This window comes from Geotrypetes seraphini, chromosome 8 (assembly GCF_902459505.1).
Source record: "Geotrypetes seraphini chromosome 8, aGeoSer1.1, whole genome shotgun sequence".
NCBI lineage: Eukaryota > Metazoa > Chordata > Amphibia > Gymnophiona > Dermophiidae > Geotrypetes > Geotrypetes seraphini.
In genome coordinates, this window is record NC_047091.1 from 86,673,822 (window position 1) to 86,701,068 (window position 27,247).

At 46.5% G+C, this 27,247-nt stretch overlaps 1 protein-coding gene across 2 annotated transcripts in view; it reads right to left on the reverse strand.

The window, feature by feature from the left end:
- The window catches only part of SPPL2B (signal peptide peptidase like 2B), a 139,082-nt gene that overhangs the window by 36,316 nt on the left and 75,519 nt on the right, over positions 1–27,247 (reverse strand). For both annotated transcript variants that reach the window (XM_033955304.1, XM_033955305.1), the window contains exons 9-12: positions 26,302–26,383; positions 9,500–9,574; positions 4,104–4,166; positions 3,305–3,404 (exon numbers count right to left, since the gene is read on the reverse strand). In XM_033955304.1, the coding sequence (XP_033811195.1) occupies positions 3,305–3,404; positions 4,104–4,166; positions 9,500–9,574; positions 26,302–26,383 (320 nt within the window). The remainder of the gene's footprint in view (positions 1–3,304; positions 3,405–4,103; positions 4,167–9,499; positions 9,575–26,301; positions 26,384–27,247) is intronic.

Consider the following 27,247-nt stretch of genomic DNA (forward strand, 5'->3'; position numbering starts at 1 on the left):
ATGAGAGCTAGTTAGAGGGAATGGACCCTGAGCTCCAAAAATATTAAAACAGGCTAGCTAGACAGGTATCCACAAGGGTTGATCCTGCTAGAAGCAGACTTTTGCCCTGCGAGTATGCATCCTCTTCCAGGCAGAGGTCTCAAACTAGAGGGAATTCCAGGCACCAAACCTCAAACTTTGGATATGAATAAAAAATCTGAAAATAATTTTAAAAAGAACAGAGAAGATCAGAAAGACACCTTCTCAAGTTTCAAGTTTATTATTTCTTTGATATACCGTCCATCAAAATTTATCTACAATGTTTTCAGTCAATAAAAATATTTAAAAATAGAAATAATAATAAAAAAAACACATGATAATTAAATGTGGATGAGGGGGATAGGTTACTGTATAAGACTAACAAGACCGGGGAGGGAGATACAAGAAATGGTAAAAAAATACATCGAGATAAACTAAAATATAAAGGATGGAGGGGAATGGATAGAACATTAGGAGTTACCGTATTTTCACATAGATAACGCGCACCCATGTAAAACGCGCACACGGGTATAGCGCGCGAAAAACACAAATTTATGTACAGAAATTTTTATATACCGCGCACACCCGTATACTGCGCATGCTGCCCGACTCTCCTTTCGCCCGCCCCGACTCTCCTCTGGAGACCCCGACTCTCTTTTCGCCCGCCCCGACTCTACTTTCCCCCTTGAAGTCCTGTCCCTACCCTGAAAGCCTTATGCCCCCCCCGACGTCTGATTCACCCCCCCGCAGGACCGCTCGCACCCCCACCCCGAAGGACCGCTCGCACGCACCCCCACCCTGAAGGACTGCTCGCACCCCCACCCCGAAGGAGCGCTCGCACTCCCACCCCGAAGGACCGCTCGCACCCCCACCCCGAAGGACCGCTCGCACCCCCACAGCCTCCCCTCCCTCCCCCATGGAGAAGCTGTCTACCTTGTTTCCGGATGCCAGCGAGCCCAGCTGTTTCCTCTGCCGGCGGTCCTGCCCCTTCTCTGAGCCTTGCTGCGCTGCTTCCTCTTCCAGCGGTCCCGCCCTTTCTCTGACATCAGAGAAAGGGCGGGACCGCCTGAAGAGGAAGCAGCGCAGCACAGGGCTCTGTGGGGGAGGGGAGGCTGTGGGGAGGCAGGGGAGGCTGTGGGGGTGCGAGCGGTCCTTCGGGTGGGGGTGCGAGCAGTCCTTCGGGGTGGGAGTGCGAGCGCTCCTTCCGGGTGATGAATCGGGCGTCGGGGGGGGGGGGGAACTATGTAAAAAAAATTTTGTACAACGCGCTCACGCGTATAACGCGCAAGGGTATGCGCGGTTTGTAAAAACCACGTATAACGCGCGTGTTATATGCGATAAAATACGGTAATTCACATCTAAAGAAGCATTTGGTGTTGAAAACCTGAAATAAATATTATTCCATGGAAAATAAAGGGCTCCTAGATTAGGTATTGTAAGCATCCTTGAATAAAAGTTTTGAGTTTTGTTCTGAATTATGTAAGAGAAGACTCTTGTTTTATATTCAGGGGAAGAGTATTCCAGAGTGAGGGTGCAAAGACTACAACTGATACAAAATGCAGCAGTCAGGATGATTTTCGGGCTGAAGAAGTCCGATCACATAACCCCTTCTTACCGACTCCTACACTGGCTGCCAATGGAGGCGCGCACAAAGTTCAAGCTAGGATGTCTCTGCTTCAAAGTATTAAATGGTCTAGCCCCAAAATATATCACAGATCTCTTCTCATTCCCAACCAACAGACATGAAAGAAAAACACACATGAAATTTGTCTCCCCACCGGCTAAAGGGTGCAAATATAAGAGACACCATCAACAACTGCTATCATATCAAGCAGCCATATGGGGTAAAGACCTAGAAAAACTCATTGCACACACAAACAATTATGAAGAATTCAGGAAACACCTAAAAACTTACCTATTCTTGAAACACCTAGGCAACGAACCGGAACATCAACCCCCCTCGTAACATCATCACATAACTAAACGTACAAACTGTTAACCCCAACCCCTAATCACTAACTACGAACACTCTATTCAAGTCACGGAATATTTCTACTTCTGAGCAAACAGCTTGGCACTTCCGGGCCCATTCAAGTCACGGAATATTTCCACTTCTGAGCAAACAGCTTGGTACTTCCGGGCCTTGCAACACACAAACTGTTGTTAACATTATTAATATCAGATGTAGACTGCTTTACTCTTTAATTCATTGTACGAGAAGTATACTGCTATACTCTTTAATTCATTGTACGTAAAGTTTCTCTTTATTGTATTGAGATGTACACTGCTAAACTCCTTAATTCATTGTACGTAAAGCTTCTCTTTATTGTATTTACATTTTCTTTTATTGTATTCACAATCTCTTTTACTGTAAACCGCCTAGAAGTCGCAAGATAGCTGGCGGTATATAAAAATAAAGTTATTATTATTATTATTATTATAACTGAGATGGACTTTCTAGTGGTGTCGTAAAAAATGTCTCGAATGGAAGGGACAACAAGCAAATCTTGATAATCTGAGTGTTGTGTACGGGTTGAAGTGTAGGGGATTAAATATTTGTCTATAAAGGCGGGGATTTGGTGTTGTTTGATTTTATAGGTGAGAAGTTGGATCTTGAATGTGATGAGGTGTGGGATTGGGAGCCAGTGAGCATCACGTAGAAGTGGAGTGACATGGATGAATTTTTTTGCGTGGTATGTAAGTTTAACGGCAGTGTTTTGTAAGATTTATAATCTGTGTATCTCTTTTTGATTCATACCCTGGTAGAGGCTATTACAATCAATGTTGGAAATGATTAGGGAGTGAATAAGAATATTTAGTGAGGTTCGAGTAGTGAAGCAAGAGTACAAATGAGTTTTAACTTATAGAAACATTTACTGGCTACTGAGCTGATTTGCTCGTGAAAAAAAAAGTTTTGATCCAAAATGATTCCGAGTATTTTTACCTTAGTGTCCAAATGAACTGAGGTGGAGTCTATGTTGATAGGATCAGCTAGACGATCAGTATCTGAAGCTGGAAACAGTACGCATTTTGTTTTGTTAATATTTAATGATAGCAGAAGAAAAAACTGAGGGAATAGGAGTAAGCCCACTGGGAAGGAGGCAGAGTTGAAAGATGTGCCACATCCTTCTGTAAACAACTTGCAGGTTCAGATGGATAGCATTCAGGACTACTAGATGCACTGCATTTGAAAGGGTTATATGGACACTGGTCTGATCCAGTATGGCTATTCTTATGTTCATATGTAGGGATCTTTGCCCATAACAGTCACCCACAGCAAACGTACCTGGAACTAGAATGTCCCCAAAGCCGAGGAGAGAGAATGGCCTGTCACAGAGTGCCAGCGGTGAGGAGTTCAACCGTGGCACCTTTAGCACCATTGGAAGCTGCAGGAGAATAGTACGACAGATTTAGCAGAGAACAATGCATCAGAGAAGCGTTCAGTCAGGACTAGGTTAAAAACAGAAAAGCCTTTCCCACAGAAGATATAAAACTGTTCTAACTTTTGCTATAAGATTCAGAATAACCTTTTTCTTTTCACCATGACCGGTATTTTTATTTACATTCTTTTTCCCTCCTTCACCATTTCTAGCTTTCTCTCCTCTTTTTTTCTCTCATTTTTAAAAATCTAGACCCTTACCCCCATGAGTCGCTGTAGCCCTTTTCATCTTTCTAACACTATCTTTAGTCAATCAAGAGCCCCCTTTCCATCCCATCTCATCTCAACTCAATCACCAGCTGCCTATTCCTCTCCCTGCTTTTTCCAATCTTGTTCTTTCCTCAAAGCCAGCAAAAGCTTCTTTCTCTAGCCCTCTCACAGCTTCTAGTTTCCTCCTCTTACCCCAGGCCACTGTTGGCTCTCTTACTCACCCCACTCCTCAAGTTATTGTGCTCCTCCTTCCCTTCCTTACCTCCACCCTATTATCAGCTAGCTCTCTGTTAGCAGTGAATCCTGTCACTGCTTTTCTCTGTAGCTTCTGTGTGTATCAGCATGGATATAAAGACATAAAAACAATACTAGCTATGCCATCTAATCCTAGCTTTCATTCCTTTACCAACAGCAGCATACAAACTCCAAACCTTACCTTTTCACGCGTGGATGAGTCTGAGGGACCTGCTGCTACTCTCACCATTATACTCTCTCCACTCTATGGGACAAAAAACACAGCTGTAAAACCAAAGGGCAGCGAGAATGACATCCGAAAATGCAACAGCCAATGCAGAAAACTACTGCAAACAAAAGCATACATTTAGCAAAAGATCATGCAAGTTTGTGGCTTTCTGGTAGGCTTGAGGGGATCTCAGGGACCAGTGTGGAGGGACTAAAGGAAAGAAAATTTCCAGCCAATACCTAATTTCTCCTTGTTGTTCCATGAGCTAGTCACGGCTCATGCAGTGACAGGAATGGAAACATTTTTTTGTACTTCAGCAGCAACAGTTGAAGACTTCCACCATGGTATGTGATTTTTTTTTTTTTCTGGACAGCCCATACACACTTTTTAATGTGGCAGTAATTTGTATATAACAATATTCTGAAATGTGGTAAAGTGAATAATAATAGTATTCAAAATCAAAAACACCACTATGAATGGCTGAGTCACTATTTTTGATGAAACAAAAAGCCTCAGGTCTCTCAGTTGAACTTACTTTTCTGTTCAACCACCTCCCCCCACATCATCAGCCAAAAAAACTTTCATCAGGTGTGACTTAATGGCAAATAAGTTATTTTATGGACTTTTAGTTTCAATGCAACATTAAATAAAGCTTGCTCAATCTTTGTTCATCTGAGTGTATCTCTGCTGTTCACAGGGGCTAGGAACATACCAAGAACAGCAATAGAGATCATCTTTTAAATGAATAAAACTATGGAAAATTTTCCTTTTGGGGTAAATAGGAGGAGTCAACTATGAGACAGATTTAAGGACAACCAGCTGAACATAAACATTGTTAAAAAAAACTAGAAGTGTTAATGGTTCCATGCTATATACTCTAGAGAAGTATGTTTTAAAAAAAGAAAAAAACTAGAAGTGTTAATGGTTCCATGCTGTATACTCTAGAGAAGTATCATTTTGATTCATGGTATGTCACTGATCAATAACTTGTGTGGTGGTGAATAAGACAAAATTTATTACATTTGAAATAAAGATAGAATTATCACCTCAATGCAATGGAATTTCATGGATTGAATAATAGTATAAATTTCTGATTATTAGATACACTGGGATTCATTGTTGGGAGTCAAATTAAAGAGCACTTTCCCAAAACTCACTCAGCTCATTCTTTTGTCAGTTTTGAGCTCTGAAATTAATTTAATTCATTAAGGGAAGATTAATTTTCTGTTAGTCCCTGGAGGATTCCGTACGATAGGTGTTCAATTCCTTCCCGCAATCTGGGAGTTGAAGAAATCCAAACACTTTTCTGAGCACGTGCTCCTCCCACCTCAGAAAGTTAGAGCCCCCTGTAGTTCAGGCCCAAAGCCAAGCAATATACCTGAACAAATCATGACAAGGAAGGGGGTACTGAGTAAGCTCCCCTGCAACATACACAATTTGTGAACTGGTATTTGCAAAACAATTAATAAAAAGGCACAAAGGCAACACAGAAAAACATTGAGTAACAATGTAGAACTAACCTGCTGTGTGCAATGAGCACCCACATGAGACAGCCTTTAGTAATGCATACTCACAGAAGTGGAAGATTTCCCACAGGATCCGTCAACAGGCTGGAAGATCCTGAAGCCTGGAAGGAGAATAAGCGAGGCAGAAAGCAATCAATTCAGAACAAGTGAGAGGGCAGGCCATACTAAATCCTCCAGGGACTAACAGAAAGATTATTGAAGGTGAAAATCTAATCTTCCATTCTGTTACGTCCCTTCCGGATTCAGTGCGCTAGGTAACGTACCAAAGCAATGGCAGCATCTAGTGAAGGACAGAAGAGCCTGTCCACAAAAGCGGCATCAGATTGAGCCGCCACATCCAACCAGAAAAAAACAAGTAAAGGTAGGAAGAGGCAAATTTAATCTGGCGAAAACGCACAAGACTCTGCCCACAAAGCAGCAACACTTCTATTAGAGTGGGCCTAAAATGAAACCCTCGCCAGCTTGCCACAGGTGACATAAGCGCAGAAAAGGCCATACGAATGCATCAGGTGATCAGCTGGCCACTACGCTGAGGCGGAGCAGTCAGGACAAAGAGGAGATCAGATATCCGAAAATCATTAGTCCTCTCCAAAAGTGAACCAAGACTCTCTTGATGCCCAACTTGCATAAGATCTGATCCTTTCACTCCGAACCTGTGGAATGAAATGCAGGCAAACACACCTCCTGGGTGACATGGAAAGTAGAAACTATCGTCGGTAGAAAGGAAGGTGTATAGTACGGAGAACAACTCTGGCGTCTGTAATACAAAGAAAGGGTCTCTGCATGAAAGAGCTTGAAGCTCCGAAATATGTCATGCTGAGACAAAGGCAACCAGAAAGACAGCCTGAGCATCAGATCCAGAAGAGTAGCAGCCTTCAGTGGCTCAAATGGGGCTATCACAAGGTCCTGCAGAATGATGGTAAGATTCCACGAAGGGAAAGGATGATGCAAAGGAGGCCGCAACCGAAGCCTCTCAGAAACCTGGTCACATCCAGATGAGCAGGAAGCGAACGAGATCCCCTGCGTGCCCTGAAGCACGAAAAGCCTGCTACCGGAACTTTAAGGGAGGCCACTGTTAAACCTTTATCTAAGCCCGCCTGAAGAAAAGCCAGGTCCACTGAAATGGAAGCCCGCCTAGGCACCTCCCAGTCCTTAGCACACCACTGTTGGAAAGATTTCCAGGCTAAGGAAAAAGAAGCTATAGGTTAGGGTTTCTTGGATTTCAAGAGCATCGAGAGGACCTTCTCTGAATATCTGCACCTCAACAAGGCTGAGCGCTCAAGATCCACGTCTTAAGACCAAAGCGCTATGGGTCTCCATGGGGCCATGACCAAGAAGGCTGCTAGAAGAGGGAGGTTGAGCTTCCTGTTCCGTTGAAGACTGACAAGACCCACAAACCATGGGGGGGGGGGGTGAAGAGTACTGCCTGGAGAAAAATTGGGGCAATTTGTGATGGGGGGAGCGCAAGCAGGACTATCTGAGGAGTCCTCCCAGTGAGAAAATATCTGGTGTAAAAATGTAGAGTTGAACGTCTACTTGTGCGGCCGGAGAATCTGGTGAGTGTGTTGGGAAGAGAATTCTTCTCTCCTTGAATATAACCCCTTTGAGGAACATGTTGTGAGCAATCGCCCAGTGCCAAATCCTCTGGGGCTCCTGACAGAGAAGGAGAGACCTTGCCCCCTCCTTGCTTGTTTATGTAATATATTGCGACTTGATTGTCCATGTGTATAAGGAGGACATGATTGGATATCAAGCTGCTGAAAAGTTTTGAGAGCAGTGCAAATGGCGCTGAGTACTAAGAGATTGATGTAGTATTTTTGCTCTTGGGCAGATAAGTGACCTTGCAAAGGATGTGCAGATGAATTCACCAAGCATATCTGGAGGAATTTGTGGCCAGAAGTATCTGTTGTGGAGGGATTTCATAACTTGTCCACTGTAGGGCCCTGCTGAGGCGCTCACACCACGCCATAAGAGTTCTCAGACTCTGAAAGCAGGTATTTGACGTCAAACTCCAGAACGGCCTCTGGACATGATATTTTTCCAAAATCAAGGACCCACGCTGGCTCCCCAGCCCTGGATGACCTGAAGGAGTCAAAGCCCAAAGCTCCCGCCCCCTCCATCCAGCATGCTGTGGAACGCGGTATACGGTCACAAATCCGGCACCATCAATGAACACTTTCAACAGATTAGGGGCTGGGGAGTCTATTCCAAATGATTTTAAATCAAATTGAGGGGTTTTGAAGCTGAAATAAAACTTTTTTTTAAAAAAAAGATACATATAAATCCAAGATGGCTGCCGCCAGCAAATTCATGCCCAAAATGGCAAAAATAAAGAAAATCTGAAAATAAAAAATAGCGATTTGGGTGAGACCTGAAACTCAGAAATGCTAAAAAATGAGTTTTAGAGAGTTTCACAGACCACCCTCGAAGCTCCCTTTAGGAAATAATGGAGGTGTATTTACAGTCTATGAAGTGTCTATCTGCCAGCTCTGTTACACTGCAGCTGAATGGAGGAAAAGGATTTTCTGCCTCAGAAACTGCTCCAAATGACCAAACTTGAAGATCTTCGGATTACCAATTGGAAGGACACCGACTGTAACCTCTGCCCCCACAGAAACCCTCCACATGACCAGGGGTGGGAAACGCAGCCTGTGCCCTGAAACCCAGATGGAAATTTCTCTCAGGACACATACAGCCTGCGCTTAAACCTGACAGGGCCACAGGGCAAGCGAACTCCCAGGGGAATGGAATCGAGTCTGAGAAGGGTGGCACAAGCAGGCTGGCTCCACAGATCCACCGAAACTTCTCTGTAAAGCAGAAGTCCGGCTCTACAGGACTGCATCCTTTCCTCCAGCAGCGGACACCACACAGGGTCTCAAGGCACTTAAGGCATTGGAAAAAAAGAACTTTTAAGAAAAAAAATAAGAAAAAGAAGACGCAGAGCATATCCAAAAGACTTCTGCATGGATTGCTTGCAGAAATTGAAACTACAGGGAGTTCTAACTCTCTCTTTAAGGTGGGAGGAGCATGTGATCAGAAAAGTGTTTGGATTTTTGCAACTCCCAGATTGCGGAAAGGGATTGAAAACCTAGTGTTCTGAATCTGGAAGGGACATAGCAGAACACACATTATGTATTGATCTGGTCTGGTGAGGACACTTAGGAAAGGATTGCTACCTATAGCATCTCACAGACTTGGTCTGTACTCCACCAGGAATCTGAGCCTATTGCCTGCCCGAAAAGGGGAAAGAGGATGAGACCTGATATACCACCTTTTTGTGGTTACAATTAAAATAGTTTACATATTATATACAGAATTTTCCCCCTGACATAACAGTTTGGGATTTTGAACAAGACTCTGAAGCTGTGAGAAGCATTATGTCAATGACTGGAATTATGCACTTTTTTGTAACTGAAATATGAATTTAAAATATTGCTGCAAGAACAGGAGTTAAATGCGTGCATACATATACACAATATATCCTGGGCTTTAAAAAGTCAGAGGTCTTTTCTCCTCATTCACTCATTGAATTGTTTAGTACCCTTCAGATATTTTTTTTTATTATTGGAATACTCAGTTGCAAATTTATTTTACCTTTTTTGTTCTCTCAATTTTTTTTGCTTACTGTGAGAATAATGAATCTCTTTCCCAAGGCAAGGTGTGTTAGATATGATAATTAATCTCTCATGCTCATGCTTGCCTTAATACTTACCTAACAGAGCTTCCTTATGGAGTACACAGAATTTAATGCATTTGAAGAACTTATCAAGGCATACACAAAAATTATTTTACATTAAGCCAGTGGCAACAAAACAAGTATTTCTGTATCTTTCTTTGACTTACCTTTGTGAGGTATGGTGTGATGAAGACAAAAAAGATGTCGTAGATAAAAAGGACAGTCAAAAGCAAGGTACAACCCTAGGGATCAGATAGGGGAGTCAGGAAGAAAAGAATATTAATATAAAGTCATTGGATGTAAAATGTAATCCTTTGTGCAAAATAAAAATATTATTTCTTTTGGTACTTTGAAATATTACATAGAAAATAAAGCAATTTACATACTCAGCATGGGACAGGGAAGAGGGTGGCAGTTAGGGGGGACCTAACAAACCAACCACAGGGAGACTTTTGTGGCTAATAAAGAAATAATAATAATAGGACAAAAAAAGAAATAACATCAAAATGATAATACACTCATTCTCAGAAACTATTTTTATCCTAGAAATACTACAACCTTAAAAGAAATCTTAAATAAGGGGACTCATAAATATACTGAGGATTATCTAACTAACCCCCCTCTTTTTTCTTTTTTTACAAAACTGTAGCATGGCTTTTAGTGCCGGCGGTTGCAGTAACAGCTCTAATGCTCATAGGAATTCCATGAGTGTTGCAGATGTTACCACCGCAGCCGGCGCTAAAAACCACGCTACAGTTTTGTAAAGGTGTGGGGGGGGTGTTGGGGTAGGGGGTAAATTCACAAGAAATCTCAATGAAAAATCCCTCTTCCAAATAAAGTGCCTCTTGTCACAGGGCCAGGAATCATTTTCACCACTCCTGTCTTAAGAATATAAGAGTTACCATACTGGGACGACTGAAGGTCCATCAAGCTCAGTATCCTGTTTCTAACAGTGGCTAACCCAAGTCACAAGAACCTGGCACGATCCCAAAGAGTACTATAAATTTTATGCTGATGATTTTAGCAATAAATAGTGGATTTTCCCAAGTCCATCTTAATAATGGCTTATGGACTTTTCTTTTAGAAAGTAATTCTAACCTTTTTTAAACCACATTCTCTAGTGAAACCATGCTCTTTCACCACATTCCTTTTATCATTTTGTCACCCTTCTCTGTACCTTTTCTAATTCCGATATATCGTTTTTAAGATACGGTGACCAGAATTGCACACAGTATTCAAAGAGAGGCCATACCACGGAGCGATACAAAGGCAATATAACATTCTCATCTTTATTTTCCATTCTTTTCCTGATAATTCCTAACATTCTATTTGCTTTCTTAGCCTCCTGAGGGTTTTAATGTATCCTCAATGATGATGTATCCAACTAGACCAGTGGTCTCAAACTCAAACCCTTTGCAGGGCCACATTTTGGATTTGTAGGTACCTGGAGGGCCACAGAAAAGATTTATAAACTATAAAGCACAGTTACTTACCGTAACAGGTGTTATCCAGGGACAGCAGGCAGATATTCTTGACTGATGGGTGACGGCACCGACGGAGCCCCGGTACGGACAATTTTAGAGTGATCTCACTCTAAGAACTTTTAGAAAGTTCTAGCTCGGCCGCACCGCGCACGCGCGAGTGCCTTCCCGCCCGACAGAGGCGCGCGGTCCCTCAGTTAGTATAAGCCAGCTAAGAAGCCAACCCGGGGAGGTGGGTGGGACGCAAGAATATCTGCCTGCTGTCCCTGGATAACACCTGTTACGGTAAGTAACTGTGCTTTATCCCAGGACAAGCAGGCAGCTATTCTTGACTGATGGGTGACCTCCAAGCTAACAAAAAGAGGGATGGAGGGAAGGTTGGCCATTAGGAAAACAAATTTTGCAAAACAGATTGGCCGAAGTGACCATCCCTTCTGGAGAATGTATCCAGACAATAATGAGATGTAAAAGTGTGAACTGAGGACCAAGTAGCAGCCTTGCAGATTTCCTCAATAGGAGTGGAACGGAGGAAAGCTACAGATGCTGCCATTGCTCTGACTTTATGGGCTGTGACAGAACCTTCCAGTGTCAGTCCGGTCTGAGCATAACAGAATGAAATGCACGCTGCAAGCCAATTAGACAACGTACGTTTAGAAACAGGACGTCCCAATTTATTCGGATCAAAGGACAGAAAGAGTTGGGGAACTGATCTGTGGGGTTTCGTACGCTCCAGATAGTAAGCAAGAGCCCTTTTACAATCCAAAGTATGCAGAGCTTGTTCCCCAGAATGAGAATGAGGTTTTGGAAAGAAAACAGGTAAAACAATGGATTGGTTGAGATGAAATTCAGAAACAACCTTGGGGAGAAACTTTGGATGTGTACGCAGAACCACCTTGTCATGGTGAAAAACCGTAAAAGGTGGATCTGCAACCAGTGCATGAAGCTCACTGACCCTCCTGGCAGAGGTAATGGCAATAAGAAAAAGCACCTTCCAAGTGAGAAATTTGAAAGGAGAGGTAGCTAAAGGTTCAAATGGAGGTTTCATTAAAGCGGAAAGAACCACATTGAGATCCCAGATAACCGGAGGGGCTTTAAGAGGTGGTTTCACATTGAAAAGCCCACGCATGAACCTGGATACCAGGGGATGAGCTGAAAGAAGTTTTCCATGGACTGGCTCATGAAAAGCTGCAATGGCACTGAGGTGGACCCTGATGGAAGAGGACTTCAGGCCAGAATCAGACAAAGAAAGAAGATAATCCAACAACGTCTCCACCGCTAGGGAAGTGGGATCAAGATGATGAAGAAGACACCAGGAAGAAAACCTCGTCCACTTTTGATGGTAACATTGTAGAGTGGCTGGTTTCCTGGAGGCATCCAGAATGGAACGAACGGGCTGAGACAAAAGAGTATCAGTCGAGTTCAGCCCGAGAGATACCAAGCCATCAGGTGTAGAGACTGGAGGTTGGGATGCAGAAGGGTTCCCTGCTGTTGCGTAAGCAGAGAAGGAAACAGAGGAAGAAGAAAAGGTTCCCTGGAACTGAGTTGAAGTAGAAGGGAGAACCAATGTTGCCTGGGCCACCTCGGAGCAATCAGAATCATGGTGGCTCGTTCCCTCTTGAGCTTGAACAAGGTTCTCAACATGAGAGGTAGAGGAGGGAAGGCGTACAGGAACAGATTCGACCAGTCGAGGAGAAAAGCATCTGCTGTGAGACGGTGTGGAGAGTAAAGTCTTGAGCAGAAACGGGGCAGCTGGTGATTGTGAGGAGCTGCAAAGAGGTCTATCTGAGGAGTGCCCCATTGAGTGAAGATAGACTGTAGAGTTACAGGGTCGAGTGTCCACTCGTGAGGCTGGAGAATTCTGCTGAGTTTGTCCGCTAATGAATTCTGTTTCCCCTGAATGTAAATAGCTTTCAGGAAGAGATGATGATCTATGGCCCAATTCCAGATCTTCTGGGCTTCCTGGCATAACAGGCGAGAGCCTGTCCCACCCTGTTTGTTGATGTAGTACATCGCAACCTGATTGTCTGTGCACAACAGAAGGACCTGAGGAAAGAGAAGGTGTTGAAAGGCCTTGAGGGCGTAAAACATCGCTCTGAGTTCCAGGAAATTGATTTGATGCTTCTTTTCCTGGGCTGACCAAAGACCCTGAGTCTGGAACTCGTTCAAGTGAGCTCCCCATGCGTACAGAGAGGCGTCGGTGGTGATGACTAGTTGATGAGGAGGCTGATGGAACAGAAGACCTCTGGATAGATTTGAGGATACCAACCACCATTGCAGAGACTGACGAAGAGATGATGTCACAGATATGTGTCGTGAGCAAGAGTCCGACGCTTGGGACCACTGGGTCGCAAGGGTCCATTGAGGAGTGCGCAGGTGAAGACGGGCATGAGGTGTGACATGAACTGTGGATGCCATGTGTCCCAAGAGCACCATCATTTGTCTTGCTGAGATGGACGGCAGAGGAAGTACCTGGTGACATAGAGACTGAAGGGTCTGAAGCCGATTGGATGGCAGGAAAGCTCTCATGAGGAGTGTGTCCAGGATCGCTCCAATGAATTGAAGTCTCTGAGTGGGAATGATATGAGATTTGGGTAGATTGATCTCGAATCCCAGAAGTTGCAGAAACTGGATGGTTTGGTTGGTGGCCAGAAGGACCGCTTGGGCAGAAGTGTCTTTGATCAACCAATCGTCCAGGTAAGGAAATACCTGCAGGTGGTGAGAGCGCAGAAAAGCCGCCACCACAATGAGACATTTGGTGAATACCCTTGGAGATGAGGCAAGACCGAAGGGCAGCACCTTGTACTGGTAATGACAATGATTGATCATGAATCGGAGATATGGTCTTGAGGTTACATTGATCGGTATGTGAGTGTAAGCCTCTTTGAGATCGAGGGAGCATAGCCAGTCGTTTTGATTTAGAAGGGGATAAAGTATGGCTAAAGAAAGCATCTTGAATTTTTCTTTTACTAGATGAATGTTGAGATCGCGAAGGTCCAGGATGGGTCTGAGATCTCCTGTCTTTTTGGGAACTAGAAAGTAACGGGAGTAGAATCCCTGCCCCTTTTGATCTAGAGGAACTTCCTCTATAGCGTTCAGAAGGAGGAGGGATTGGACCTCCTGAATAAGGAGGGCTGATTGAGGACTGTTCAAAGCAGACTCTTTTGGCAGGCTTTGAGTGAGAGAGTAGCCGTGGCGGATGATGTTGAGGACCCATTGGTCCGAAGTGATTACTTCCCACCGGCTGAAGAACAGAGAAAGTCGACCTCCTATTGGTTGAGGCAGGAGAACAGGAACAGGGATACTGGCTATACTGCGGAGAAAGAAGTCAAAAGGGCTGTGACTTCTGCTGAGGAGGTTGTTTCGCAGGTTGCTGCTGTTGCTGCTGTCGGGGAGGCTGACGTTGCTGTTGCCTCTGACGTCGAGGTTGTTGAGCAGTGGTAGGCAATGGACGGGCTGTGAAACGGCGTTGATAAGCCGATTGCTGCCTGTATGGTCTCGGTGGAGGAGGCTTCTTTTTATTCTTGAGCAGGGTATCCCAGCGCGTCTCATGAGCCGAGAGCTTTTGGGTGGTAGAGTCCATGGAATCCCCAAAGAGCTCATCCCCTAGGCATGGGGCGTTGGCTAACCGATCTTGATGGTTAACATCAAGCTCGGATACCCGAAGCCAGGCCAAACGGCGCATAGCCACCGACATAGCTGTCGCTCTGGATGTAAGTTCAAAGGTGTCATATATGGACCTAACCATAAACTTACGAAGTTGGAATAGAGACGACAAGCAGGAGTGAAAAGATGGATGTTTTCTTGAAGGAAGATACTTCTCGAAGGAAGCCATGGTGGTAAGGAGATGCTTTAAATAAAAAGAAAAATGAAAAGCATAATTACTAGCTCTATTTGCTAACATAGCGTTTTGGTAGAGCCTCTTACCGAATTTATCCATGGCCCTTCCTTCTCTGCCAGGAGGGACAGATGCATATACACTGGCTCCTGAAGTCTTTTTAAGGGTGGATTCGACAAATAAGGATTCGTGTGGAAGTTGAGGCTTGTCGAACCCAGGAATGGGAATTACCTTGTATAGAGAATCCAGTTTACGTGGGGCCCCTGGAACAGTTAAAGGAGTCTCTAAATTTTTATAGAAAGTTTCCCTCAAGATGTCATGAAGGGGAAGCTTCAAAAATTCCTTTGGAGGCTGATCAAAATCAAGGGCATCCAAAAAAGCTTTAGACTTTTTGGATTCAGCCTCCAAAGGAATGGACAAAGACTCACACATCTCTTTCAAGAAATTGGAGAAAGAGGAAGTGGTCTGCTTGGAGGATGGGTCAGGGAGAGCCGAATCCTCCTCCTCTGAGGAACATTCTCCTTCAGAAAGAAAGGGTTCCTCTGAGTCCCCCCACAGATCAGGGTCTCTGACATGGGAAGAATGGTCCCGAGACTCAGGTGTCGATGTTTGCATGTGTCGGGTTTTGCGTACCGACTTACCCGACCTCATCGATACCGAGTCAGGCGATGTTATCGGTTGCACCGGTGCCGAAGTCTGTACCGATTGATGGTGAGCTGTCGGCTCCGGTGCAAGGACTGGCATCGATACCGATGAAGTTAGGTGAAGCGGTACCGAGACAGTAGAAGCAGGTAAGACAGGTTCGACAACCGGTACCGACACGGGTTGATGTACAACCGGTACCGATGGCTCGGTGCGGACTGGCACCGGAAGGTTCGGTGTCATTATAGCAGGAAGGAGTCGTTCTAATTGCTCCTTAAGCTGCACATGAAGGATGGCCGTAATGCGGTCATCGAGGGATGGCACCGGTACCGCTTTTTTCTTCTGCGGTACCTGCGGTGCCGCTCTACGCCCCGGAGATGAGGAGCCCGATGTCGAGGGACTCACCTCAATAGGGGCGGAGCGCTTCCGCTGGCGTCTAACCGGCGGCAGGACTGGGCTCACTGCACTCGAGGCCGGAAGACGTTCCAGCGGGGAAGGCTTCTTAGCCGGCTTACCTGACTGTTGGGATGCCGGTGTGGAATCACGCGGCGTCGAAGACGAGGGTGCCGACTGAAGCGGTGCCGAAGCCGGAGTCGAAGGAACGGGGTCGGACATCTCGGCACCGAATAACAAACGCTGTTGAATTAAGCGATTTTTTAATGTTCTTTTCTTTAAAGTAGCACAGCGGGTGCAAGAAGAGGCCTGATGCTCAGGACCCAAACACTGCAAGCACCAGTTGTGTGGGTCCGTGAGAGATATAGGCCTAGCACACCGCTGGCACTTTTTAAAACCCGGTTGAGGGGGCATGAAAGGGAAAACGGCTTCCGCCAAATCGAAGGCCGAGGCTTCGATGGTGGCAGAAGGCCCCGCCGGGGAAAAAACCGAAATTGAAGAAAAAAGAAGTTTTTTTTTTTTTTTTTTTTACCAAAATAAAAGTAAAGTAATAAAAGAAAGTAATAAAGTCAAAAGTTTACGCGAGCGGGAAGGCAAGTTATAAAAAAAATTTCAACAGCCGTTGAAAACGCGTCTTCTTAGCTCCGCGGAAACTAAGAAACTGAGGGACCGCGCGCCTCTGTCGGGCGGGAAGGCACTCGCGCGTGCGCGGTGCGGCCGAGCTAGAACTTTCTAAAAGTTCTTAGAGTGAGATCACTCTAAAATTGTCCGTACCGGGGCTCCGTCGGTGCCGTCACCCATCAGTCAAGAATAGCTGCCTGCTTGTCCTGGGATAAAGAGTTTTACTTCATGCAAAATTGTCATTTCTTTAATAAGACATTAACTATTTTTTCTGCGGCCCTCACAGTTAAAGTTTAACATCTTTCCTTTCTCAGAACTGACACATTTAAATCACTATATTGAAAATAAAATCATTTTCCCTACTTTTGTTGTCTGGTGACTTTATTTTTCTCTGCTTTTAACTATGTTTCCAGGGCCATTTTGTCCAACATTTCTCTCTCTCTCTCTCCATTAGTCCAACTTTTCACTCTCTGCCTTCTCCCCCTTCCCCAATGTAACATTTCTCCTTTCCTCCTTTCTGTCTTCCCCATCCATCTTGCCCTCTCCACGAGTCCAATATTTTCTGCCTCCTGCACGCTTTCTCTCTCTGTCCTTGCCTCTTGCCTCAGTGGCATCCCTCCTTCCCATCTCCCAACCGAACATGCTTTCTTCCCTATGCACCATCACACCCTCCCCTCCAGTGTGTAGCACCTTTCCTTTCCCTCCTTTCCTGCCAGGTCCAGCAGCACCACTGCTCCCTTCCTTTCACCTCCCCCTGTCCAGCAGTACCCCTTCTCCCTTCCCCCCTATCCAGCAGTACCCCTTCTCCCTTCCCTGCTCCCCTTGTCCAGCAGTACCCCTTCTCCCTTCCCTGCTCTCCTTGTCTAGCAGTACCCCTTCTCCCTTCCTTCCTCCCCTCTCCAGCAATACCTCTATTTTGTGTCCCGCGGTCTGTACACTGGGCAAGAAGAGGCTCCAGTGTCAGCTGACTTGAAACTTCCTGCTGCCATCACGTATGCCAGGACTCCTGCCTTCATATCTTGTCTCCGCACCCCCGGACCAGCAGCGGCAGGCTAGAGAAAGGAGGTAATGAGCCCCGGCAGATACGCAAAGGTAGGAGTCCTGGCATAAGTGACGGCAGCAGGAAGTTTCAAGTTAGCTGATGCCAGCCTCTCTTCCTGCCCAGTGTGCGAGATCGAGTACAGACTGCAGGCCGCAAAACAGGACCTGGGAGGCCGCATGCAGCCCGCGAGTTTGAGACCACTGATTTAGACACATCAGGAAAAATTTGAACCTTCCCTCAAATAGAAATCACAGCAATGAAAATAAAAGACTGATTCTTCATTGTCAAATTGGATTTTAAGTAGGGCTGCAGGAAGATTAAAAATTTTAATCCCTATTAATTGCGCTGTGCATTAGTGATTAATCGTGAATAATATGTAAGATAATTTTTTTAAAGGAAAATGCCCACAAAAAAAATTCCTGAAATCTACAATTACTAATCATTTCTATAGTGCTACTTGACTTATGTAATGCTATACACATTATATTCAGGTACCTGTCCTTAGTTAGTTCACAATCTAACCCCCCCCCCCCATCCACAACATCCAATATCTTCTCCTCTCTCTAAGAGATCCCATGTTTTCTTGAATTTAGACACACTACCACCTCTACCGGGAGCCTATACCATGCATCTACCACCCCTTCCGTAAAAAAGTATTTTCTTAGACTACTCCTGAGCCATTCACCTTTTAACTTCATCCTATGACCTCTCATTCTGGAGCTTCCTTTCAAATGAAAGAGACTCACCTCATGCACATTTATGTCAGGTAGGTATTTAAATGTCTCTATCATATCTCCCCTCTTCTGCCTTTCACTTGACATAAAGGGGAGGGGATGCAAAACCCAAGGTGAAAGACCTTCAGCAATATCGCCTACAAAGAACAGGCCCAAGTACTGAATCTTAAGGTACACCACTGGTAACATTCCTTTCCTCAGAGAAATCTCCACTACCCTCTGTCGCCTTCCACTCAACCAGTTCCTGACCCAGTCTGTCACTTTGGGGCCCATCCCGAGGTCACCCAGTTTATTTATTAGACACCTGTGTGGAACACTGTTAAAGACTTTGCTAAAATCTAAATACGCCACATCTATGACACTCCCTCTATCTAATTTTCTAGTCACCCAGTCAAATAAATTGATCATATTTGTCTGACAAGACCAGCCTCTAGTGAATCCATGTTGCCTCAGGTCCTGTAATTCACTGGATTCCAGAAACTTCACTATTCTCTGATTTAAAAAGTGTTTCCATTAATTTACTTACCACAGAAGTCACACTTACTGGCCTATAGTTCCCCATTTCTTCCTTACTTCCACTTTGTGGAGAGGGACCACATCTGCCCTTCTCCATCCCTCCAGTATCACTCCCGATTCTAGAATAGCATTGAAAAAGTCAACCAGCAGAGCCACCAGGACTTCCCCAAGTTCTTTCAGTACCCTCGGATGTACTCCATCCAGCCCCATTGCTTTGTCCAACATTAGTTTAGCTAGCTCCTCACCAACACAATCCTCCGAAAATCGATCAGCGTCTACCACACCTCTATTACTATTTGCGTTTATCTTTTGCAGACCTGCTCTCAGCACTTCATCTGTGAACACAGAACAGAAATATTTGCTAAGCAATTCAGCTTATCTATAACAGCTTCTACATATTTCTCTCCTTCACCTTTGAATCTCACAATGCCACTTTTACACTTCTTCCTATCACTAATATACCTTAAAAAAATGTCTTGTCTCCCATTTTACCATGTCAGCTCTTTTTTCTTCCATTTTTATCTTTGCTTTCCTGACTACTTGGACCAGCTTCTCTTAATTTTTCCAGATATTTTAACCTGTCTTCCTCTTTCTGCGATCTTTTGTAGTTTTTGAAAGATAACCTCTTTTTCCTTACCCTTTTAGCTACTAATTTTGAGAACCAAAGCAGCCTTCTTTTACTCTTACTTAGTTACCTTATAAAATAGTTTGTTGCCCAAACAATAACTCCTTTTAGTTTGCCCACTGCTTTCCCACTTCTTCCAGATGTTCCTATCCAGACAATTCCTCATCTGAACAAAGCTAGTTTTTTGTTTTTAAGTCTAGAACCTCTACTTCTGAATGAGCCCTCTCAACACCTGTCTTAATATTAAACCACACCATGAGGTGATCACTGGATGCCAGATGATCACCCACTATAACATCAGAAACACTTTCCCCATTTGTAAGTACTAAGTAGGACCATACCAAAGGGTTCCATTACCAACTGCTGGATCACTTCTCCTTGTAAAGAATCCAGAATCTCCTTACTTCTAGAAGACCCTGTAGTAGGGATATCCTAATCAACATCTGGCATGTTAAAATCACCTATTAGTAATATTAGTAATGTAAGAAAGATGGAAACTGTAAGCAGTGAAATGTGCAGGGAGGTAGGTTGAAAACAGTGACCTTAAGACCTCTAGGTGTGACCTGGCCACAGAAAAGCCCTCCTAGATGAATTGTGAACCAGCTGGCCAACTGGACCAGAACCACCTGATATCAAACTAGGAGCTGCGAAGCACATCTGGAGACAACAAAAAGCAATGTTACTTACCGTAACAGTTGTTATCCAGGGACAGCAGGCAGCTATTCTCACTAGTGGGTGATGCCATCCGACAGAGCCCCGATACAGACATCTTGCAAGCATGTCTTGCTTGAAGAAACTCAGAAGTTTCGAGATGCCCGCACCGCGCTTGCGCCAGTGCCTTCCCGCCCGATGCTCCGGGCGTGTCTCCTCAGTTCAGGTAGCTAGCAGAGAAGCCAACCCAGGGGAGGTGGGTGGGACATGAGAATAGCTGCCTGCTGTCCCTGGATAACAACTGTTACGGTAAGTAACATTGCTTTATCCCAGGACAAGCAGGCAGGTATTCTCACTAGTGGGTGACCTCCAAGCTAACCTCAATGGGATGGAGGGAGAGTTGGCAACTTAGGAGAACAAATTTTGTAACACAGTTTGGCCAAACTGCCCATCCCGTCTGGAGAAAGTATCCAGACAATAATGAGAGGTGAACGTATGAACCGAGGACCAAGTGGCAGCCCTACAAATCTCCTCAATCGGTGTCGATCTGAGGAAGGCTACAGAGGCTGCCATTGCTCTGACCTTATGGGCTGTGACCTTACAGGGAAGGGGTAATACAGCCTGGGCATAGCAGAAAGAGATACAAGCCGCCATCCAGTTGGAGATGGTGCGCTTCGATACAGGTCGTCCCAACTTGTTTGGATCAAAGGAGACGAAAAGTTGAGGAGCAGTTCTGTGTGGTTTGGTGCGATCCAAGTAGAAAGCCAAAGCACGTTTACAGTCCAGAGTGTGAAGAGCTGATTCTCCAGGATGAGAATGAGGCTTTGGAAAGAACACTGGAAGCACAATGGATTGGTTGAGGTGAAATTCAGAGACCACTTTAGGCAGGAATTTCGGGTGAGTGCGGAGGACCACCTTGTCATGATGGAATACTGTGAAAGGTGGGTCCGCCACCAAGGCCTGAAGCTCACGGACCCTGCGAGCAGATGTGAGGGCCACCAGAAAAACCACTTTCCAAGTGAGAAACTTTAGTGGAGCCTTGCTCAGAGGCTCAAAAGGAGGTTTCATAAGCTGAGAAAGGACAACATTTAGATCCCAAACCACTGGAGGCGGTTTGAGAGGAGGATTGACATGAAAAAGTCCTTTCATAAATCTGGAAACCACAGGATGAGAAGAGAGAGGTTTCCCTTGTAGAGGCTGATGGAAAGCCGCAATAGCACTCAGGTGGACTCGTATAGATGTCGACTTGAGACCAGACTGAGACAGATGTAAAAGATAGTCCAAAACAGAGGATAGGGAGGCTCGCTGAGGCTCCTTAGAATTGGAAATACACCATGAAGAAAATCTAGTCCATTTTTGGGAGTAGCATTGACGAGTAGCAGGCTTCCTGGAAGCCTCCAAGACATCCCTCACCGCCTGGGAAAACTGGTGCGGAGTTACGTTGAGAGGAACCAAGCTGTCAGGTGGAGAGACTGCAGGTTGGGATGAAGCAGAGACCCCTGATGCTGAGTAAGCAGTGAAGGAAACACTGGAAGTAGGTACGGTTCCCTGCTGCTGAGTTGAAGTAGAAGGGAGAACCAAGGTTGCCTGGGCCACCGAGGAGCTATTAGAATCATGGTGGCATGGTCGGACTTCAGCTTGACCAGAGTCTTTTGAATGAGAGGGAATGGCGGAAACGCATACAGAAAGCGATTCCCCCAATCCAGCAGAAAAGCATCTGCCTCGAGGCGATGAGGAGCGTAGATCCTGGAGCAAAACTGAGGCAGCTTGAAATTGTGGGGAGCCGCAAAGAGGTCTATCTGAGGCGTTCCCCACTGAGCAAAGATCTGATGAAGAGGCATGGAGTGGAGTGTCCATTCGTGAGGCTGGAGAAGACGACTCAGTTTGTCCGCCAAGACATTGTCCTTCCCCTGAATGTAGATAGCTTTGAGGAAGGTGCTGTGGCGAACCGCCCAATCCCAGACTCTGAGAGCTTCCTGGCAGAGGGAGGACGAGCCCGTGCCCCCTTGCTTGTTGACATAATACATGGCGACCTGATTGTCGGTGTGAATGAGGACCACCATGTCGTGAAGCAGATGTTGAAAAGCTTGAAGAGCATTGAAGATAGCTCTGAGCTCCAGAAGATTGATTTGATGGAGTCGGTCCGCACAGGTCCAGAATCCCTGAGTGCGAAGCCCATCCAGATGAGCCCCCCAGGCATAGGTCGAGGAATCGGTAGTGAGAACCTTCTGATGAGGAGGAGTGTGAAACAGCAAACCTCTGGATAGATTCGAAGAGGTCATCCACCAAAGTAGAGACTGCCGAAGAGCAGGAGTGACTATGATGTGTCGAGTCAACGGGTCTGACACTTGAGTCCATTGAGAAGCTAGGGTCCACTGAGGAATTCCGAGATGGAGCCTGGCAAAGGGCGTCACATGAACTGTAGAGGCCATGTGGCCCAGGAGGACCATCATGTGTCTCGCTGAGATGGACTGGCGAGAAGATACAGACTGGCAGAGACGAAGAAGAGCATCCATGCACTGAGGAGGAAGGAATGCTCGAAGCTGGATGGTGTCCAGTACCGCCCCGATGAAGGGAAGGGACTGGGTAGGCTGCAGATGAGATTTGGGAAAATTGATCTCGAAGCCTAGGCTCTGCAGGAAGCAGATCGTGGTCAAGGTCGCCGAAATGATCTTTGGAGCTGACGGGGCCTTGATGAGCCAGTCGTCAAGGTATGGAAATACCTGAAGACCCCTGTTCCGGAGTGCAGCGGCCACCACCACCAGACACTTTGTGAAGACTCTGGGAGACGAGGACAGGCCGAATGGAAGCACTCGATACTGCAGATGTAGATGTCCCACCCGAAATCTGAGGAACTTGCGGGAGGCCGGATGAATGGGAATGTGAGTGTAGGCCTCCTTGAGATCCAGAGAGCATAACCAGTCGTTCTGCTCGAGGAGAGGGTAGAGAGAAGCAAGTGTCAGCATGCGAAACCTCTCCTTGACTAGGAATTTGTTGAGGGCCCTGAGGTCCAAAATGGGTCGCAGGTCGCCCGTCTTCTTCGGAACAAGGAAGTACCGGGAGTAAAACCCCTGGTTCAGTTGGTCCGTCGGGACCGGCTCCACGGCACGAAGCCGGAGCAAAGCCTGAGCTTCCTGGAGAAGAAGGGCGGTCTGAGTCAAGTTGGAAGGATACTCTCTTGGAGGGTGGTCCGGAGGAACCCGATGGAAATGAAGAGAGTATCCTTCCTTGATGATAGTAAGGACCCAGAGGTCGGTTGTTATGGCCTCCCAGCGATGATAAAAATGATGGAGGCACCCTCCGATGGGAAAAACAGGGGGAGACAGAACGAGGTTGGTTATGCCCTCGACGAGACAGTCAAAAAGGCTGAGTGGTCTTAGAGACAGCAGGCGATTGAGACTTAGGCTGACCCTTTTGGGGAGGCTGACGCTTCGCCAGTTGCCTCGCAGGAGGAGTTTGCCTCGGCTGATAACGCCTCTGATAAATCAACGGCAGACGAGAAGGTTGAGACTGCTGAGGCTTAGGCTTCGGCCGAAGGATAGATTGGAAGGACTTTTCGTGGTCAGACAACTTCTTCGTGACAGTCTCGATGGATTCGTCAAAAAGATCCGCCCCAGCACACGGGACGTTTGCCAGGCGGTCCTGAAGATTCGGGTCCATATCAAAGGTCCGCAACCAGGCCAACCGGCGCATTGCCACCGAGCAGGCCACCGCTCGGGCGGAGAGCTCGAACGCATCATAGGCAGATTGCATTAACTGAAGCCGAAGTTGGGACAGCGAAACAACCACTTCCTCAAACTCAAACCTAGCCTGGGATTCGATGTATGGTGTGAACTTCCGAAGCACAGGCAGAAAAAATTCCAAGTAGGCTGCAAAGTGGAAATTGTAATTCAGGACTCGAGACGCCATCATCGAATTCTGATAGATGCGTCGACCAAACTTATCCATGGTTCTGCCCTCGCGGCCCGGAGGCACTGAAGCATAGACCTGGCCAGGATGAGACCGCTTGAGCGAGGATTCGACCAGGAGGGACTGGTGAGAAAGTTGAGGACCCTCGAAGCCTTTATGATGCACCGTGCGGTACCGTGCATCTAATTTGCCAGGGACCGCAGGGATAGAGTAAGGAGATTCGAAGCATCGCATGAAGGTCTGGTCGAGGAGCTTGTGCAGGGGAAGCCGCAAGGACTCTGCCGGAGGACGAGGCAAGTGCATGGTATCGAGGTACTCTTTGGAATATCGAGACCCAGCATCGAGAGTAATGTCCATGTCATCCGCCATCTGCCTGAGGAACGATGAAAAGGACAGTTGGTCTGCCGTCGCCGGTCTGCGAGACGGACTAGAAGAAGAAGAGGCTTCCGGCTCCAGAGAGGCCTGCGAGCAACAGGACGAGTAGAAAACCTCGGGGTCCTCAAACTCCGGGCCCGGAGGAGGAGACCCAGTCGAAGCAGCATACCCCAACCGAGGCAATTTCTTCTGAGGCGAGACGGTCGAGTGTCGAGAGGAATGCTTCGAAGAATGTCTGGATCGATGCCCCTCCCGATGCCTGGAAGGGGATCGAGCCCGTCTGTGAGAAACTGGCTCAGACGCCTCCAAGGAGCAGATTGGACTCGATGCCATCGATCGCAGAGGCGGCAGAGTCGGAGGCTCCCCCGATGCCGCTCAGGTTTGATAGGGGGTTCGGAAGAACTCGTCCTGCTTCCTGCTATGCCCAGGACTGGGTGGCCCCGAAGGTGGATGCCACACCGAGTCATGGGGCGGAGTAATCAGTTCCAAGGGAGGCAGGTCACTAAACGAGGCTTTCCTCGAGGGGATGGGCTCCAAGGGAGGCATATCACTAAGGGAGGCCCTCCTCGAGGAAATCGGTTCCAAAGGAGGTACAGCGCTAACGGAGGACCTCCTCGAGGACCCGGACACCGCTCGCCGCTCCTCCTCGCCGAGTAACGAGGTAGTGCGGCGAGGAGGAGGAGGAGGGGGTGGTCCGCCCCTCAAAGCCGAAGCTGGAAGGTCACCCTGGATGGTGGCAATCAGCCGAGGCCCCATGGTCTGCATGAGTTCCACGAACTGAGCCTCCAAGATGGACCGCAACGAAGCCGATATGGAGGGATCCGCACCAAAAGGGGGCCCTTCCGCACGGTCTCCGCGCTCCTTGGGTGCTACATGCTTCTGCTTGCCAGTCTTCGGCACCTTGAGCACCACCTGAGGAACTGTCGGGGTCGATACCTGCTCCGAGGAGACGGATGAAGGCACCGGCGCCGAAGCCGGGGCCGAAACCGGTGTGAACGACGCCGGTTTCAGGAGGCCCGAAGCAGCCGGGGAGGCAGAGGGCTTCGCAGAAGGAGTCGAAGCACCTGTCGATGTCGAAGCTGCAGGATCCGATGAAGCTTCCATCTTGAACATGGACTCCCACAGCAGACAGCGACGCTTAAACGCTCTCGCCGTCAGAGTGGAGCAAGGCTGGCACGATTTCGGGAAGTGATCCGGTCCCAGACACTGTAAGCAGCGTCGATGAGGGTCCGTGAGCGAAATCGCGCGCTGGCACTTGCTACACTTTTTAAAACCGGTGATCAGCCGGGACATAGGCTGGAAAAGCTCCGCCACAAGGTCGAAGGCGCGGGGCCCCAGCCACGCGGCCGACCCGGTATCGGAAGGAAAAATTTTTTTTTTTTTTTTTGAGAAAAAGAAATCAAAGAAAGAAATAAATGCACAGGAGAGCCAAAAGAACTCAACCCGCGGCAAAAAAGAAGGCAAAAAAAGAGATTCAATGGGCGCAAATTGAAGATAGACTTCTCAGCTTCGCGGAAGAAAAAGAACTGAGGAGACACGCCCGGAGCATCGGGCGGGAAGGCACTGGCGCATGCGCGGTGCGGGCATCTCGAAACTTCTGAGTTTCTTCAAGCAAGACATGCTTGCAAGATGTCCGTATCGGGGCTCTGTCGGATGACATCACCCACTAGTGAGAATACCTGCCTGCTTGTCCTGGGATAACACTAATTGTAGGAGTTGCATACAGGTCTTTGGAACGACCTTACTACCCCGCTGCGGAACCTGGGCTCCCTCCAATTATTCCGCAAGCAACTGAAAACCTGGCTTTTCACTATATATAAGTTCATGTAAACCTTTTTTTCCCCTTCTCTTCCTATATTTTAAGTTCTTGTAAACCGTGTCGAGCTCCACATCCGTGGAGATGACGCGGTATATAAACTTAAGGTTTAGTTTAGTTTAGTTAGAACTTGAGCACATCACAATTGTGCATTCTCTATCTCCACCTGCTGGTTGATAGTCATTAACACCAGCTCTTCTGGAAAAGTTTGAGGATGCTAAGGAAGAAGAATTTTAAAATGTTGATCAATTCACTTGTCTTGCTCTGCTGCATGTGACTGACCTCAGTAATCCAGGCATACATCTCACCCTCTCCCCAATCCCAAATACCTTGAAAGTAGGCACACGAATTGTTTTTAACATATAAAGGCAGAAGGCGATTCCTAAAATGTCTTGCAGGACCCAGGCCCACCTATAACAGAAAAAGAGGAGAATTTGTGATATTGCAGCTACAGGGAGAAATCAGTTAGAAAAGTAAACTAGATCTGGATTTGCATCTGCTGAAAACATATCTGTTAGTTCACTACCAATACTGAGCTCGCTCTGCAAAACTGGAGGCAGCAATGCTGAAACAGAAGTGTGCAGTGACATGTTCAATGCCTGTTTGTTTGAGTCACCCTGCTTAAATGATCCAGTGGGCTACAGATAGCATCTCAGAGATGACAGATTCTGCTATAAAGAAGGCCAATAGTTTGTGTTTGGTGTCACTTGGATCAGTAAACATGCTACAAACATGGAGGATGGAGAACAAGGGAAAAGCAATCAAAGGCAGAGAGAATTATGAAATGAGACAGGAGTGGTGGCTGAGGGTTATTTATCTCGTTTTATGGTTTTTATACAATAGCCTCCTCATTGTAAAACTTGGTATCAATTACACGAACAAGTAAAATAATACTAACACTTATGCACATGACTTCATCTTCTATGTTTCTATGTACGAAGAGAGACTGAACAAATTGCAGCTCTACACTCTTGAGGAACGTAAGAAGAGGGGAGACATGATCGAAACATTTAAGTACCTCACGGGACGTGTCGAAGTGGAAGATATTTTCTTTCTCAAGGGACCCTCGGCCACAAGAGGGCACCCGCTCAAACTCAGGGGCGGAAAATTTCATGGTGACACCAGAAAGTATTTCTTCACAGAGAGAGTGGTTGATCATTGGAACAAGCTTCCAGTGCAGGTGATCGAGGCAGACAGCGTGCCAGACTTTAAGAATAAATGGGATACCCATGTGGGATCCCTACGAGGGTCAAGATAAGGAAATTGGGTCATTAG